The sequence below is a fragment of the Rattus norvegicus genome, chromosome 16 (genome assembly GCF_036323735.1).
Source record: "Rattus norvegicus strain BN/NHsdMcwi chromosome 16, GRCr8, whole genome shotgun sequence".
NCBI classification, from domain to species: domain Eukaryota; kingdom Metazoa; phylum Chordata; class Mammalia; order Rodentia; family Muridae; genus Rattus; species Rattus norvegicus.
Genome location: NC_086034.1, coordinates 81,221,233 through 81,236,006, shown reverse-complemented (window position 1 = coordinate 81,236,006; position 14,774 = coordinate 81,221,233). Strand labels below are relative to the sequence as shown.

Genomic DNA, 14,774 nt, shown 5'->3' with positions numbered 1-14,774 from the left:
ATCATTAGAGGGTCAGAGGTTAGGCCTGGGAATGAGGAGGGCGATGGCTGCTCTAGTTCTGACCATAGCACAAGGACACACTGATCTTTCTGTATCCCAAGGACAGGGAGCAAAAATGTAAGGCCTACTTCCTGGGGCTCTAGTGCTGTGTAGCTGCCCATAAATGTTTGAAACTACCTCAAGTTCCCTGACCACAGAGAGGCATAGACTGGTAGACACAGATATCAGGAAAATAAAAGTAATCGTTCTTAAACCTTGAGTATTTTGCAATCTCGTGCATTTGGTTTTTGGTGCATGCTGCAAAACACTTTTCTGAGTATTATTTTATTCAGTGATACCGTGACAGGCAATATTCTTAATTGACTTATGTAACAAAAACGCATAGGAAATACTATACATTAGGATAGACTTTTACCTTTACAGAAAAGCATTCGAAAACAAGTGTTTAATAGAAATCGTAATCATAAGAAGAAGGTGTGTTGGGGGTTTGTCACACAGGGCAGTGTGAAGGGAGAACATTGTCCCTAGGAGATGGGTGTAGTGAGCATGTGACATGTGAGGAATTAGCTTGCCTCTAAGTCTTTCAGCTCACTCGTGTACGTGTTAGGCACTTGAGCGTCAGAGGTGGATCACAGACAGAGATGAATCACAGGGTCCGAGAAGACACGAAATGGCTGTGCATAGGATGAGACCCCCTCTACCCTCCTGCAGGTCGACTGAGGCTGTTTTGAGAAGAGACTGAAGGGTACAGGAAAGGCTTTGATTCCACACACACAGAGTAGCAGCTTCCACCTTTTTGAGCAGAGTGAACCTAGAGTCAGGGAAGGATTACAGAGGCTGGCACAGCAGGGAGACCCAGAAAGACCAGGAACTTACTACCCTAAGATGTGCGTTCACTCATGTTCTGGGCTAGAGATGGGAAACCTGCTTCCAAGGTGGCTGGTGAATGGTCTCCATCCATTCCTCAGAGACTCTGAATGACTTCTTTGTACTAGGCTGGTTTTTGACTTTAGGGACTAACTCAGGCAAAAGTGCCTACAGTATGGATACGTAATTATTTTCTGGTGTCACTGGTGACAATACCACATATAGCTGCTGTGGAAATTCCAAACACATGACATTACTGGTCTCTAGAGCCAGTCCCATGACATTCGTTTTAGCTAAGGTTTTGCTGCTGTGAATAGACACTACGACCAAGGCAACTCTTAATTGGGGCTGGCTTATAGGTTCAGAGGTTCAGTCCATTATCATCAAGGTGGGAACATGTTAGCATCTAGGCAGGCATGGTGCAGGAGGAGCTGAGAGTTCTACACCTTTTCTGAAGGCTGCTAGTGGAAGACTGGCTTTCAGGCAGCTAGGATGAAGGGTCTTAAAGCCCACCCCACAGAGACACACCTACTCCAACCGAACCACACCTTCTAATAGTGCCACTCCCTGGGCTGAGCACATACAAATTATCACAACATCGTCATTTGTAAAATTCCATTGCCCGCATTGCTTGTGTGGGGTCTGTATGGATGGGGATGCAGACTCCCCAGCCTCCTGGAATCCAATGCCATCTCATATCCAACATCTGTCAAACAAAGCAGAGTGTCTTCTTGAGACAACATGTCAGCAGCAGCACGTGTGTGAGTGTGCTTACACTCCACCAGAACCCTGCAAAGCTTAGCTTCGAAAGCTGAGGGTCATTGTGAGGAATTCCCATATAGGGAGGCTCCCCCGGCTGAGGCTCATTCCTCTGTGTTCATGCCACGAATTCCCCACTTCCAAAGAGCAGTCTCTCAGTGACCCACAGAGCCCTGGATCCATAAACCAAAGCACTTTGCTCAGGCCCATTAGTGACACTTCCTATTAAACACGAGACTTTCACACCTACTGGCTTCATGGGTCCTCTTGGTGGCAGCTGCAAGGGCTTACAGCCTTCAGCAGACAATTGAGAAATGCTTTTAGTGTTATTAGAAGTGACAGGTCTTCCATGAGCCCCTGCTGAGCCTGTTGAGGGGTAAACGCTGGTGTTTTCTTTAGGTCTGAGGTTCACTAACCCTGAAGGATTTTGTTTTTCCCTTCTGAGCCATCGGGATTCACTTAGGATTTCTGTTTTGCAGGTTGCAAACACCAAGAGGGAAACCGTTTTCAAATGGCTCAAGGATGATGTCCTTTACGAAACCGAGACACCACCGCCGGACCTGGAGAAGGGGATCTGTGAGCTGCTTATACCCAAGGTACCAGGCAGCCACAGAATCGAAACAGCGCTAACCGTTACCTGTGAACTCAGCAATGCCTTCCCACACACACCGACTCCCCACACTTAGCGAGGAAAATGTCTGAATGTAGCAGCATCTTGTATCGTGGTATTGGTTCTGCATACATATGCAATGTGTTTTGTTCATAGTTGTCTAAGAAGGACCATGGCGAGTACAAAGCAACCTTGAAAGATGACAGAGGTCAAGATGTATCTGTCTTGGAAGTAGCTGGCAAAGGTAAAATGGTGCCTTCTTTGTCTTACAGTAAAATCTATTCTGTCCATGAAAGGGGCCCTGTGGAAGAAGGCTCATGAATACCCTTGGCTGTGTGCATATCTGCTGAGCAGGCCTCCATTCTACCTGTGTGGTAGGGAGTATGGGGGAGCTATGGTTGTGCCCTCTGAGGTGGTAGAACTCCAATCTGTTCAGGAATGGCGGGCGCTATACCAGTGCGCCACGCGCACTCTGAGCTGGGGTGCATCTTGTCTCTGTAGTCGCGCTATATAAGAAAAACAGATTGTACTTCGTCTGCATTAAGAGCGTTCGAGAAACGCACAGTATCACTCCGGGCTTAGATGAAATGCCATTCCCCACACTCATCAGAAGCCAGGTCTGATTCCTTATGGATGTAGTTAAGATGATTGAAGCTCTCACGGAGTTATTTGATTCAATGTGCTGTTGGATTTATGCTGAACAAAACGTTCTCGTCCCACGTTTAAAAAGCGAATAGGTTAGAGGGATTTATGGCACCCATAAGCCTTTTATGGTCAAATATTACCATTTTAATGTTTCATTTTTTTCAAATGGATATCACAGTCTTCTGTGTCAATTTAATTAGACACTGGAAACGCTGCTTCCTGTTAAAGTCATACCCTGAGAATTTACATTTCCCTTCTCCCTTTCAGTGTACGAGGACATGATCTTGGCAATGAGCCGAGTGTGTGGTAAGTAAAAGCCCCTGAGTTTTCACATCTTGTTGGCTGAAGTGTTTCTGTTTCTTGGGTGGACCCTCACTTCTCCGAAGATGTTAATGACAGAGTGGCTAAAGCGGCTTTGTTTCCTGGGGTGAGCACTCACTTCTCAGAAGATGTTAGTGGCAGAGTGTGCCCTATGCATGGATTTGGGCAGGTGGCAGGGGAATGACTGGTTACCCACTGCCCACTCCACGATGCTCCTTCAGAACATCGAAATATGAGTCTTGGAGCTCCCGCTGCCCCTGACCACCAGCCCCCACTGCCGATTTGCCCTTGCTCAACCTGGGCAATTTTTTTGGTCCAAAGTTTCCACTAGTCTTTATTCAAACACTAGTAGATATTTAACACCCGACCTCACAGTCTGTGCATTTGCCCTGTATAGAAACTGGAAAGGCAAGAGTACTGCTTATAGGTGAACGAACAGTAGCTTACAGATAACAACTAGCAATGGTATTACTCCAGACTCTCTAGATTTGTAAGTGTGCCCCGCCTGTGAGCCACTGGCCACATGTGACTGCCCAAAGTCAAGGATAACTAGGAATGTGGCTCAACTCAAGATCAAACTTGCTTGTGACCATATGGGACTTTCTGGAATTTCCCTTCCTCCAAGTCCATCATGAGGCTCTCCGGTGTGAACTTTGTAGATGTGGCCATTGTTAGAATGTCAGAGGGTCAAACACACCAATTAGAGAACACCCAAGTTACACATTCTGATCAAGTAACCAAAGCTTGCATAGGCCAGTGGATGCCCAACCATCTGAGTCAAGACTTAGCAGAACCCACATCCTCGCCACCTCAGTTGCAGAGGCTCATGCTTTCACGGAGTTCCCATGAAAACCACTGTGGGCTTTACTTTTAGTGTGTTTGAAAACGGCCTTGTGAGGCAGACCTTTTCCTTTTGTTTGGTGAATGGGTTGGGTGACGTTTGGCTTTCAGTGAGTCACGACTGATCTCATGGGTGTGCATGGCACTTGGGAGGCAGGGCAAGCCACTTGAGGAGTGGCTTTGCTCTTACACTCTGGGGAGTTGTTTTGTATTACCTCTCTCATATTATGCTGGAGGGCTGGTCAACCTGGGGGTGACAGAGATGGTCACACGTCGAACGCTGACAGTGTAGCAGACTGCTCTCTGACACTCTCATCTCACTGCTCTCACAAAGCATACACACAGATCTTTTATGGGGACTGCGGTGGGGATGGAGTGCAAGCACAGACGTCTCCATGTGATTAGACCCCCTTACCCCCCTTGACCCTGTGACAGGTAGAGAGGAGTGAGGTGCAGATAGATGTCTTGAGAACAGAGGATTCTGGCCACACCCTCCAGCTTCTGCTGGCTCTGACTCCTCCCTACTTTGTGACTCCTCCCACCTCTTCAGATTTGGGTCAATTTATTTAGATGTTTTCATAGCCATTGTCACCAAGACTATTTTGATTCTTCTGTGCAAGTCAAACTGCTAAGGGCCAGGAGTAGATTGTTTTTTTAAAAACTTTGTTTCTCTGGTCTAAGGTAAAGGGCCTTAAAGAACTCCAGCAGGGCAAGCATGTGTTTAATGGAAATGTGCCACACAAAAATGAGGTGGGGGCCTCTGGTGGCTCTGACAGGGATGACCGCCAACTTGAGGAGGGATGCACTGATGCTGGGGGTGGATGTACCTTACCATCAGGCGTGGGCCTGTCCCACTTCTCTGAGATCTGAGGTAGCATCTTGCTGTCTGCAGGAGCCTCTGCCTCACCCCTGAAGGTTCTCTGCACTCCAGAGGGCATCCGGCTTCAGTGCTTCATGAAGTATTTCACAGAGGAAATGAAGGTCAGCTGGTACCACAAGTGAGTATGACAGTACATGACCATGGCTGCAGCATCCCGGGGCTGGGAGTGGTGCCTTCAGCGAACTGCGGGCCATGGTACTGTTCTCGGTAATTGTGCTGAGATTTGGCTGGGTAGGCTGTGGGGCAGTCGGGGAGGGTCTGGGCAAAGGAGAAAGAAAAGGAAATGTCAAAGGGTTGTCAACAGCTTTCTCACAGACTTTGCTCACTGATGGCGACAATGCTCAAAGCTTCCCCTGGTAGCAAAAAAGAGAACAAGGGAACTGGTATTTAGCATCCAAGCTCCAACCTTCCAACCAGTGACTTTCTCACTAGACACAAGTGAGAGGACAAGAACCCAAACAAGCCCAATGGTTAAAATAACAACAGAGGGTGTAGTGTAGGGAAACCTGCATCAGTGGATGATTGGAAACGGGGACCGGGAAGCAGGGGGGCAGCCTATAATGATGTCCAGGATTCAGACTTCAGAGATCAGCACCAGCATAGAGTGCTGATATGACTTTATTGTTTATTACACATGAGTGTATATATAGCTTTTTAGCCAATTAGGGTACGTTTATGTATTTAAGGGCACATCGGGGTACAACTGTGTTACTTAGCTGAATCTGACTTACCTGTTCATGAGCCTGTAGGACCCATCCCCCCAGGGGGATTTCCAGGAAGACAGGGGAAGCAGTCACCACCTCTGGTCCTTTGGGTTGTTTTGTCTGTGTGCCAGGAGCCATGTCAGATCAGATATAGTAGATTGGGACTCTCCAGGAGTCATGGGAGCCCGTGCTGCCTCGAGCTCTCACATCTATCCACGATATTGCTTCTTCCTCCACCACGGTTAGCTCCAAATCCCCAACGGGGTGACATCCGGTCCACAGACGTCCACGAGAGTTTTGCAGAATGCAGACTCGGGCACGGACGTTTGTTCCTTGCTTTCAAACAGTGCCGAGTCATATATCCCGGAATGCAGAAAATGACACTTTAAATAAAAGGCTGGACATCCATACCGCACAAATGGGAAGTAACCAGGGATGCAGCCAAAACGTTCTTCAGAAAAGGACCTTGTTCTCATGCTGGAGAGCGAAGTTAATGTATCATGCAGGCACAGCAAATCTCTCCAGACTGAGAGGAATCCCAGCCACCCAAGGGATTTCTCGATGTCGTTATAGGAAAAACAAAGCTAGTGCTCTTTGACCTCAGGGTGTGGGCATTCCCTCAGTTTGGGAGATCTCCCCTGTGATGGCCGCACTGGGCTAATGGCTCCTCTGAATCTCAGCCAACTACCACAAGCGTGAGGTGCCCTCTGTCCCTTACATCTCACCTTTAGGATCTTTAGCCAGGGTGGGAGAGGTAACGGCTTCCAATGGGGACCTGAGGTGATGGGTGGACTCCCTCCCACTTGGGTGAGGGCTACCAACTGCTGTGACCTGTGACAGAGCTCTCTATGCTCACAGTGTATTTGAGTTATAGAGACAGAGAAAATGACATCTCCAGATTTAAGGCCCACATGGGTAACATGTGGTAGAGCAAGACGAAACAGGTTCCAAGAATTACTGTAGATTTAGGGATGGTGGCCAGTGACTCACGCAGCACTTGAAGCAGATTGTAAATCCCTAGGTGCAGTGGGTGCTGTCTCCCTCTGACAGGGTGTATGCTACAATCCTCAAACAACATGGAGTCACTACAGGACCGGCTGAGGCATTTGGAGACCTTATCAATGTGTGTGCTTGAATTGAACCCACTGCCTCACCTTCTTCTGGGCTTGAAGGAGGCACCAGCAACCCGGTTGTGACTCCCTACTGTGCGCTTGTATGAGTCTATGTAGGCTGTGAGGTACTGTCTAACCCTCACTTGGAGAGTCAGTTCATGGAATGCGATAGGGAGTCTGATTGCACAGCACATTTTCGTTGCAAGAATTTTCATTCCCACAGAACCAGGAAACTATATAAAGCCTCGTTTTTGCTTTTAGATAGAGATGGGCGGTTGTGAGTATTGAGGTGACCCTTTCATTGCTTTAATAATAGAGAGTTTTTTTTTTTCTGAGCTTCTTGGAGGTCTATCGTCTACCATGTGTGCTACAGTCAAATAAAGAGCTAGTTGATTAGGATGAACCCATCAGACTGTGAACAAAGCATTCAGGCTGAAAAGCTGTGAGCCTATTCCATAGCTTTGGCCTCTGGGTTCTGCTTTCCCAAGGGCACCAAGTCCCTGTGCATCCTCTTGCCAGGGGTGTTCTGTGCTCTGCTGGGCATACATAGTGCCTTGGTATTAGATCCTTTCATCCCTGCCTGGCTGGGTCTTCCACGGAGCCTTCCGGGCCTCTTCCCACCCATCTGCTTACCTTCCTGGTACTTTGCTCTCACAGTACAAGTTACTTTTCTATCCTAGAGTGACATGCTCTGTGTCCCTGCACTATGAGTGTTACCAGACAGAGCTATTTTACAGTAAAGAAGGCCAGGGACTTCTTTTCTTTCGTTGGACTCTAGGGTACACAGTAACCAGCAATGATTATAGAATTACTGTAAGCTCACAACCAGATTTCAGCAAACCTCCAGCCGGACCTCTAAATTGTAGTAACTTGAAAATGATGTATGCACGTGAAACATGTATGAATTGCAAACATGTGTCCACATCAAATAGGCTGGCTTGACCACAGGTGAGTATGGTGTGACACTCTGATGACTTGGAGGACAGTGACCGTCTTTCTTATATATTAAAAGTTGGGGTAGAGTACATATAAAATGTATCATTTCATACATTATGGGTGCAGAGCAACCATGCCGTGGGGAACAGTTTCCAGAGCCTTTGATTGTAAAGCGGACGTCGGCTTCCCTTGTCCCCTGGCTTCACTACGTAGTCCCTGCTCTTGAGTATGGCAACTCTGGGGCACTCAGATTGTACAAACAAGTTTGTCCTCACATGGCCGGCTATTTAAACGTAGCATAATGCCCTCAGAATTCGTGCATGCTGTAGCATGCGCCAGTTCCCTTCTCTTTAAAGGGCCAGGAGTGTTCTACCACGCGGATAAACTCAGTTTAGTTTCCCATTCTCCTGTCGGCGCCTGTGTTGCTGTCCAACTGCCCACTGTGAATCAGGCAGCTGCTGGTGTCCAGGGCTGAAGTGTCTACCTACAGATGTTGGGTACTCAAGTGTCTAGGTCCCCGCTTTCAGTTTCTGAACAGGAACCTAAAGATGGGACGGCCATGTCAAGTCATAGGCTCCGTGCCTAATTACTCTTAGGAACTGCCAATACTTAATCAAGTATTCTGAAGTCCTTTAAATTGTAGTATCTGGCTTTCAGAGGTTTCAGGTTTATACTAGTAAAAAAAAAAGCCAACCCACCAAAACCTACTATGCCATTGGCATGAGCAAGTGAGTAGACCCCCCTCCCAACCACATGTGAGCAAGCAAAGCCTTCTCACTCGGATGTGCTAGTGTGCCCGGACAGGCGTGAGCATATGATCCAGAGGCTGGACTGAGCATGCCCATGTTGCTTCCTAGAGAGGCTAAGATCTCATCCAGTGAGCACATGCGGATCGGAGGAAGCGAGGAGATGGCCTGGCTGCAGATCTGTGAGCCCACAGAGAAGGACAAGGGGAAATACACTTTCGAGATCTTCGATGGCAAAGACAACCACCAACGCTCACTGGACCTCTCTGGGCAAGGTACGAGAAGTTCGCTGTAGCTCTTGTGAACAACCCGTATTGTTACTGAAAAGGGGGGCCTGATAATCCACTCAATGTCACGACCTTCGATCAGAGGAAATTAGCTGAGAAAAATCGATGGATTAGTTTGATGGCTTGTCAGTTTTCATTTCATTGGATGTCTAGTAGAGCGAGAGTTAAACACTTGGGGACAAGAGTGACATGTGGATTGTTTCCTTGCAGCCTTCGATGAAGCATATGCCGAGTTCCAGCAGCTCAAGTAAGGCCCACAGCTTGTTCTCACCGGTCTGATGGGGGCGTGAGGGCCAGCAGGTTCATTCTGGACAGGATTGTCCCTAAATGCCTTCATGATTCCAAGGATGCTCTGGTCCTGGGATAAAAATAGCAATTTAAGTAATTCAATATGTAGCAGGGCAACCATTATTTTTTTCTGCGCTAGAAATGCATTGTGTATCAACTTCCTAGGGGCATCAGAACCCTGGATTTCTTTAAATGTTTAAAATGATAGATGTTGTAAATCATCACAGCCCAGGTGGCATGCCACACAGAGCAACTGTTAGAGAGTGCTTCAGAGTTTCAAACGAGCGTCTGAGTTTTATAGTATTAAAGCTGAGGACAGTCCTTGGCTCTTACTTATTCGAGATGCCTTTGTCAAGCAGATATGTGAGAAGTATGATAAATCAGAAGTTGACAGTTTAGGAAAATACCTGGGGTCTAGGGGCTGGCTTAGTCAATCAAGTGGGTCCTTAGAACCGTGCTTACAGAGGAAGTTGGCTACAGAAGGGCACACCTGTGACCTGAGCACTGGGCAGACAGAGGTGGGAGCATCCCTAGGGTTTGTGGACAGCCAGTCTAGGCAAATCAGTAAGCTCCAGAGAGACAGAGACAGAGACAGACAGACAGAGAGACAGAGATAGACACAGACACAGACAGACACAGACAGACACAGAGACAAGACGCAGACAGAAACAGAGACAGGCAAACAGAGAGACACAGACAGAAAGGCACACACAGAGATATACATAGAGAGAGACAGAGATAGAGACAGAGAGACAGACAGAGAGACAGAGACAAGACACAGAGAGACACACAGAGACAGAGATAGAGACAGAGAGACAGAGATAGAGACAGAGAGACAGAGATAGAGACAGAAACAGAGACAAGACACAAACAGAAACACAGAGAGACAGACACAGACAGACAGAGATGCAGACAGAGACACACATAGAGACACACAGAGACAGAGATAGAGACAGAGAGACAGACACAGAAAGAGACAGACACACACACACAGAGGGAGAGAAAGGGAGAAGGAGAGGGAGAGGGAGAGGGAGAGGGAGAGGGAGAGGGAGAGGGAGAGGGAGAGGGAGAGGGAGAGGGAGAGGGAGAGGGAGAGGGAGAGGGAGATCCTACCTCAAAACTAACACGGTGGGAAGCAACCGAGGAGGCCCTTGATATGAGAGTTTGCACGCTCCTCTTCCTTTTGGCTTTAGCATCCTTCCCAACAGCAAGTAATCGAAACACAATTACTCTGAGTGCAGAACATCCCCACAGTCCTTTTCCTGTCACCATTCCCCAAATAACAAGCTAGGAAGTCTTCACACAGTATTTATTCCATTGGGTATTGTAAATGACTAGAGATGACTGACAGGATCCAGAAGGATTGGTATACGTTGGACGTGAATACAGCGCCTGTATATCTCAGGGACTCACACAGCCATAGAGTTTGGCCTCTTTGGGGCTCAGCCCTGGAACCAATGGGGGAATGGCTGGATAGCCATAGCTATATGGTATTAGACACTAGTTCTTTATTTACTGTCACTGCTAGCAAACTTTTCATGCGCACGTATGCTTTTGTAGTGGCATTTCTAACAGCTCTCTCTCTCTCTCTCTCTCTCTCTCTCTCTCTCTCTCTCTCGTGATTTTCTAGGGCTGCTGCATTTGCTGAGAAGAGTGAGTACTTGTTGGGAGATACAGTTTGGGTTGGGGGAGGTGCACATTCACATGGTGGATTTAGTGGCTCAGTAACAACCAACCTTCCTCCCCCAGTTTAAGTGCACCCTGATCTTTTGGCCTATGTCTTATGTGGCCCCTTCTTCATGCCTGTACACCATTCTTACAAGATTCTGTTCCCCAGATACTAGGACCCTCTCCTTTGTGAGATGTTGCTCTTTTTCCTTGGGGTCCTTGATGTGACCCCCACCTTGGTTCAGTTGGCTCTCATTTCTATTTCCTTGGTGCCACGTTCCCTCACCTGCAGAGTCAGCCATCCTTTGTGGTCCCCATGGTAGCTTTCTCTACCCAGAACATCACTTTCTGTGTCATCTCCTGGGTGTCAGCTCATTATTTCCACCCTGGTGTCCCTTGGTGTCAGCTTCAGGCCTCCTGTAGGGTCTCCCTCTGCAACCCCACTCTTTTCCATTGCAGATCGTGGCAAGGTGATTGGCGGTTTGCCCGACGTGGTGACCATAATGGAAGGCAAGGTGAGAGCAGACAGTTGCAGACAGAGGGGATGAGTGTCATGTCGCAGGGTAGAGTGTAGCTCTCATCTCAGGATGGGACACAGGGGAGCCGGAGAGCAGGAATCCTTCCCCACTCAGCTTGCCTGGTGCTCAGCTCTACCTCCTACTGTGCCTTCACCCCTCTGTCCTGAGTCACTGATAGCTTCTGCAAACAGAGGTGGGTTAGCATGATAGTTGAGGTTGGGGAGCACCTTAGTGTTAAGGGATTGGCAAGTGTGTGTGAGAAGTGGGCTTTGCTCTCAGTACTGAGATAAAGATCATCATCATCATCATCATCATCATCATCATCATCATCACCACCACCACCACCAACAGCAACAACAATAATATCAACAGCAACAGCTAGTATTGCAAATCCTCAAACACTGTGCATGTTGTGTGACCCAAGGACTTATTTTAAGGACTTCGGCGTCCATGGGGTCTATTGGCATCTGGTTCAGGAGCTTCTCTGAATGAGGTGGTGGGTGAGCTCCCATCTGCTCTGAAACTGTGAGCCGTCACCTTCGAACAGGAACAGTCACAACTTCTCCAATATTAAAGAAAAGAAAATAAAAAAACCCTGCTCCAATTTCCAAGGTCATTTTAGAATCCATAATTGAGGTTTTAATTCGTCTCCCATCAGTAGAGTTATTGATATCTAATTGGCACCTCTGCCTGCCGCATGATTCTAGCTCAATGTCACAGGGACATAGGTACTTGAAAGGGCTTTATTAGGCCCAAATGCAAAATTTATAGACCTCTTTAACAGCCAGCGAAGGCACAGAAAGCTCCTGAGGTGGGGGTAACTGTGACATCACAAAAGATGTGATTGTGAAATTAACAGTCGCAGGCTGCCAGTGGGTTGAGCCCAGGCAAGTGTGTGGTGGCTGCATCTGAGTTAGGAGGTCCAGAGAGTATGTTCTCTGAATCTCCCAGAGGAACTTGGAAGACAGACCCCTAAATCTAAATATAAAGGAAGTGGAGGGGCCGAAGGATGCTTTATCTGGTAAGAGCAAGGGCTTCTTTTAGAGAGAGGGTGGAAATCCAGCTCCCAACGCCGATGCTGGGTGCCTCACCAGTTCTGTTAACTCCAACTCTAGGGGATCCGATACCTTGTTCTGCCCTCCACAAAGAGCTACACTTACACGTCCCTCCCCACACGTAGACATACAGGAGCGCACATAGATAGGAATAAGAAATAAACAGACATAGAAAGTATAAGAACAAGTTCAACAGAATGGTACCAAAGCTAATGCATTCTCCAGGTTTAACCCAGGTCAGAACCTGGAATAAGTGAACTACCCCTCAGTTTGTCTTGGCCCTCCCCCGTAGCGCGGCGCTCCTCTGCTCCCGCCTCCCATGGGAGCTTGCGTCTACAAGGGGTTGTTGATGTAATAAGTGATCAACAGATGCCAGGGGGCACGATGGGGTGCAGTGTGGCCTTCGCTTTCCTTTGACGATGTATCATTGGAAGATTCCATTCGTGTATACAGTACGTCTTGATCCCCCCTCCCGCTCCTTTTCTAACTCTCTTTTCCCACCCGCGCCTTCCCTCCAAAGACCTTGAACCTCACCTGCACAGTATTTGGAAACCCGGACCCTGAGGTGGTCTGGTTTAAGAACGACAAGGACATTGAGCTAAGCGAGCACTTCTCGGTGAAGGTGGAGCAGTCCAAGTACGTCAGCCTGACCATTAAGGGGGTGACTGCTGAGGACTCGGGCAAGTACAGCATCAACGTGAAGAACAAATACGGAGGAGAGAAGATCGATGTCACCGTCAGCGTGTACAAACACGGGGAGAAGATCCCCGACATCTCAGCTCCCCAGCAGGCCAAACCCAAGCTTATCCCAGCTTCCACCTCAGCTGATTAAGGGAATCCCATCTGCCCCAGGCCCGAGAGATGGGGGGCGGGGCAGGGGCGGAGCGTTTGGAGGTCTTAGGATGTTGTATGCTGTGCTGAGTGGATGCCAGTTCGGTGTGATGTCACGTGTGGCGCGATGGGCGGTCGCACACTAGGCTTTTGATCTTGCACTTTGGGATGCAAATTTGACATGTAGAGGGAAAAGGAATGTCTCTGAGCGTAAGGCTGAAAGACGTGTGTGAGGCCAGAGTAGATGGCAGTGAGAGTGGGCAGAGAGGGGGAAGCTGGCACGTCCAGGGTCATGGGCACGTGGGCTGAGGCTCAGATGGTCTTGGCATGTGGTCATCTAGATAGTTATTACCATCCTGAGGTGGGTGGTGGGGCCTGCAGGGCACATCTCGGGAAACCCTTGTGGCACCTTTGAGCATGCTACTTGCTTATCTTTTTGTCTTGCTTTGGGCTAATAAAAATAAATAAAGGCATCTTGCTGTGGTTTCTGTGCCAACATCCTGCCTACCTACATGTCCCTATCTCTGCTTAGTAAGTTTCTCTGGCCTTTATGTTTCTGTGGCATGCGGACCATGGATCATGTTCAAAGAACCAGGGGTGGGAGAGTCTCCCGGAGGGATCCCTACCGTAGCTCCCTCCATTGACGTAGATGAGAAAGGGACCCTCAGTCAAGAGTCCTGACAGACTTGCATTGTGTGAGGCTCTCAGACCATGGATTTAAAGACTTTTTGTAGGGGAAAGCAAAATGTGTGCATGGCTCTGCCCCGCTCTGGCATACTGACTTACCAGGCAGAGATCCCCAGAGGAAGCAGCACCTTACTGGCAAGGAGCGTTGTAGTAGCCACTAAAGGGAAAAAAATGGGAAGGCTGGCTGAATACACACCTACTTGGGTGACACTGAAAAACGTACAGGGTAACTGCAGGTTTCCTGTAAGAGGCCCAAGTTCCTCTGTTAGGAAGGTCCTACCCCACTAGTATCATAGTTGCTTTGGAGCAGAAAGGTTCCTGGGATAAGTACACCTTATCTTTTTGGGTCATTAACATCATTGTTAGTCACTGCTTTTATTGTTGCTGTGACCAAATGCTTGAGCAAGGCGACACCAGGAAAGGAGGGTTTATTTTGGCTCATAGTTCATGGGCATGGCTGCCTAGGGCAGCTGGTCTCACTGTGTCCGTAACCTTAAAGCAGAGAGGCGAATCCTGGTGTATAACTCACTCTGTCTCTACTCAGTTTAGGATCTCAACCTGCAGAGGAGTGAGTCTCCCACCTCAGTCAACCTAATATAGAAACTACCTTTTGTATGACAGAACTTTTCACGGTGAGATGCAACACACACGTCTATGCCCCCAGATGGGGGAGAACACAACAGACCAAAGTTCAGATAAACCAAAATCCATTGGTGAACCAATGGGGTTACTTATAGGAGTGTGGGTAAGGGGCCACTTACCAGGAGCAGAAAAGATTCAAAGACAGCTACACCACTGAAGCCCACCCCAGCATGAGTGACAACTCACAAAACTGGGAACCTGGAGCACACTGCTCAGCCTGCAGTTGGAGAGTGTCCTTTCCAGGTCCCTCAGTCGGTCTAAACCTCTTCCAGGGAGCTCAGCTGCTTTCTGGATTTTTCCAGGCAGCTGGTCTGGCCTCAGAATCCACTTCGCAGCCTTTCTTCTCTGAGGGTCTTTGCAGCTCAGCTAACTTCCATC

At 48.2% G+C, this 14,774-nt stretch overlaps 1 protein-coding gene and 1 long non-coding RNA gene across 9 annotated transcripts in view; one reads left to right on the top strand and one right to left on the bottom strand.

The window, feature by feature from the left end:
- Myom2 (myomesin 2) overlaps positions 1–13,540 on the top strand; it is a 72,559-nt gene extending 59,019 nt beyond the window's left edge. For 4 of the 5 annotated variants that reach the window (XM_039094595.2, XM_063275476.1, XM_063275477.1 and 1 more), the window contains exons 29-37: positions 2,106–2,222; positions 2,393–2,480; positions 3,149–3,187; positions 4,935–5,040; positions 8,532–8,695; positions 8,918–8,954; positions 10,626–10,648; positions 11,123–11,178; positions 12,757–13,540. In XM_039094595.2, the coding sequence (XP_038950523.2) occupies positions 2,106–2,222; positions 2,393–2,480; positions 3,149–3,187; positions 4,935–5,040; positions 8,532–8,695; positions 8,918–8,954; positions 10,626–10,648; positions 11,123–11,178; positions 12,757–13,068 (942 nt within the window). In that variant the 3' untranslated portion in view covers positions 13,069–13,540. The remainder of the gene's footprint in view (positions 1–2,105; positions 2,223–2,392; positions 2,481–3,148; positions 3,188–4,934; positions 5,041–8,531; positions 8,696–8,917; positions 8,955–10,625; positions 10,649–11,122; positions 11,179–12,756) is intronic. The other variant, NM_001169141.1, reaches the window with a different exon arrangement.
- Positions 4,747–12,648, bottom strand: LOC102551089 (uncharacterized). Of its 4 annotated transcripts, none has more exons than XR_010058495.1 (4): positions 10,950–11,965; positions 10,109–10,192; positions 5,654–9,065; positions 4,747–5,180 (listed from the first exon to the last, which is right to left on the bottom strand). It is a non-coding gene; the product is annotated as an uncharacterized LOC102551089 (long non-coding RNA). The 4 variants fall into 4 exon arrangements; XR_360608.4 differs by lacking the exon at positions 4,747–5,180 and adding an exon at positions 12,441–12,648 and having other exon boundaries at positions 8,717–9,065; positions 10,950–11,362; XR_010058496.1 differs by lacking the exon at positions 4,747–5,180 and having other exon boundaries at positions 8,717–9,065; positions 10,950–11,362; positions 11,866–11,932.
- Positions 13,541–14,774: the final 1,234 nt, after the last annotated feature.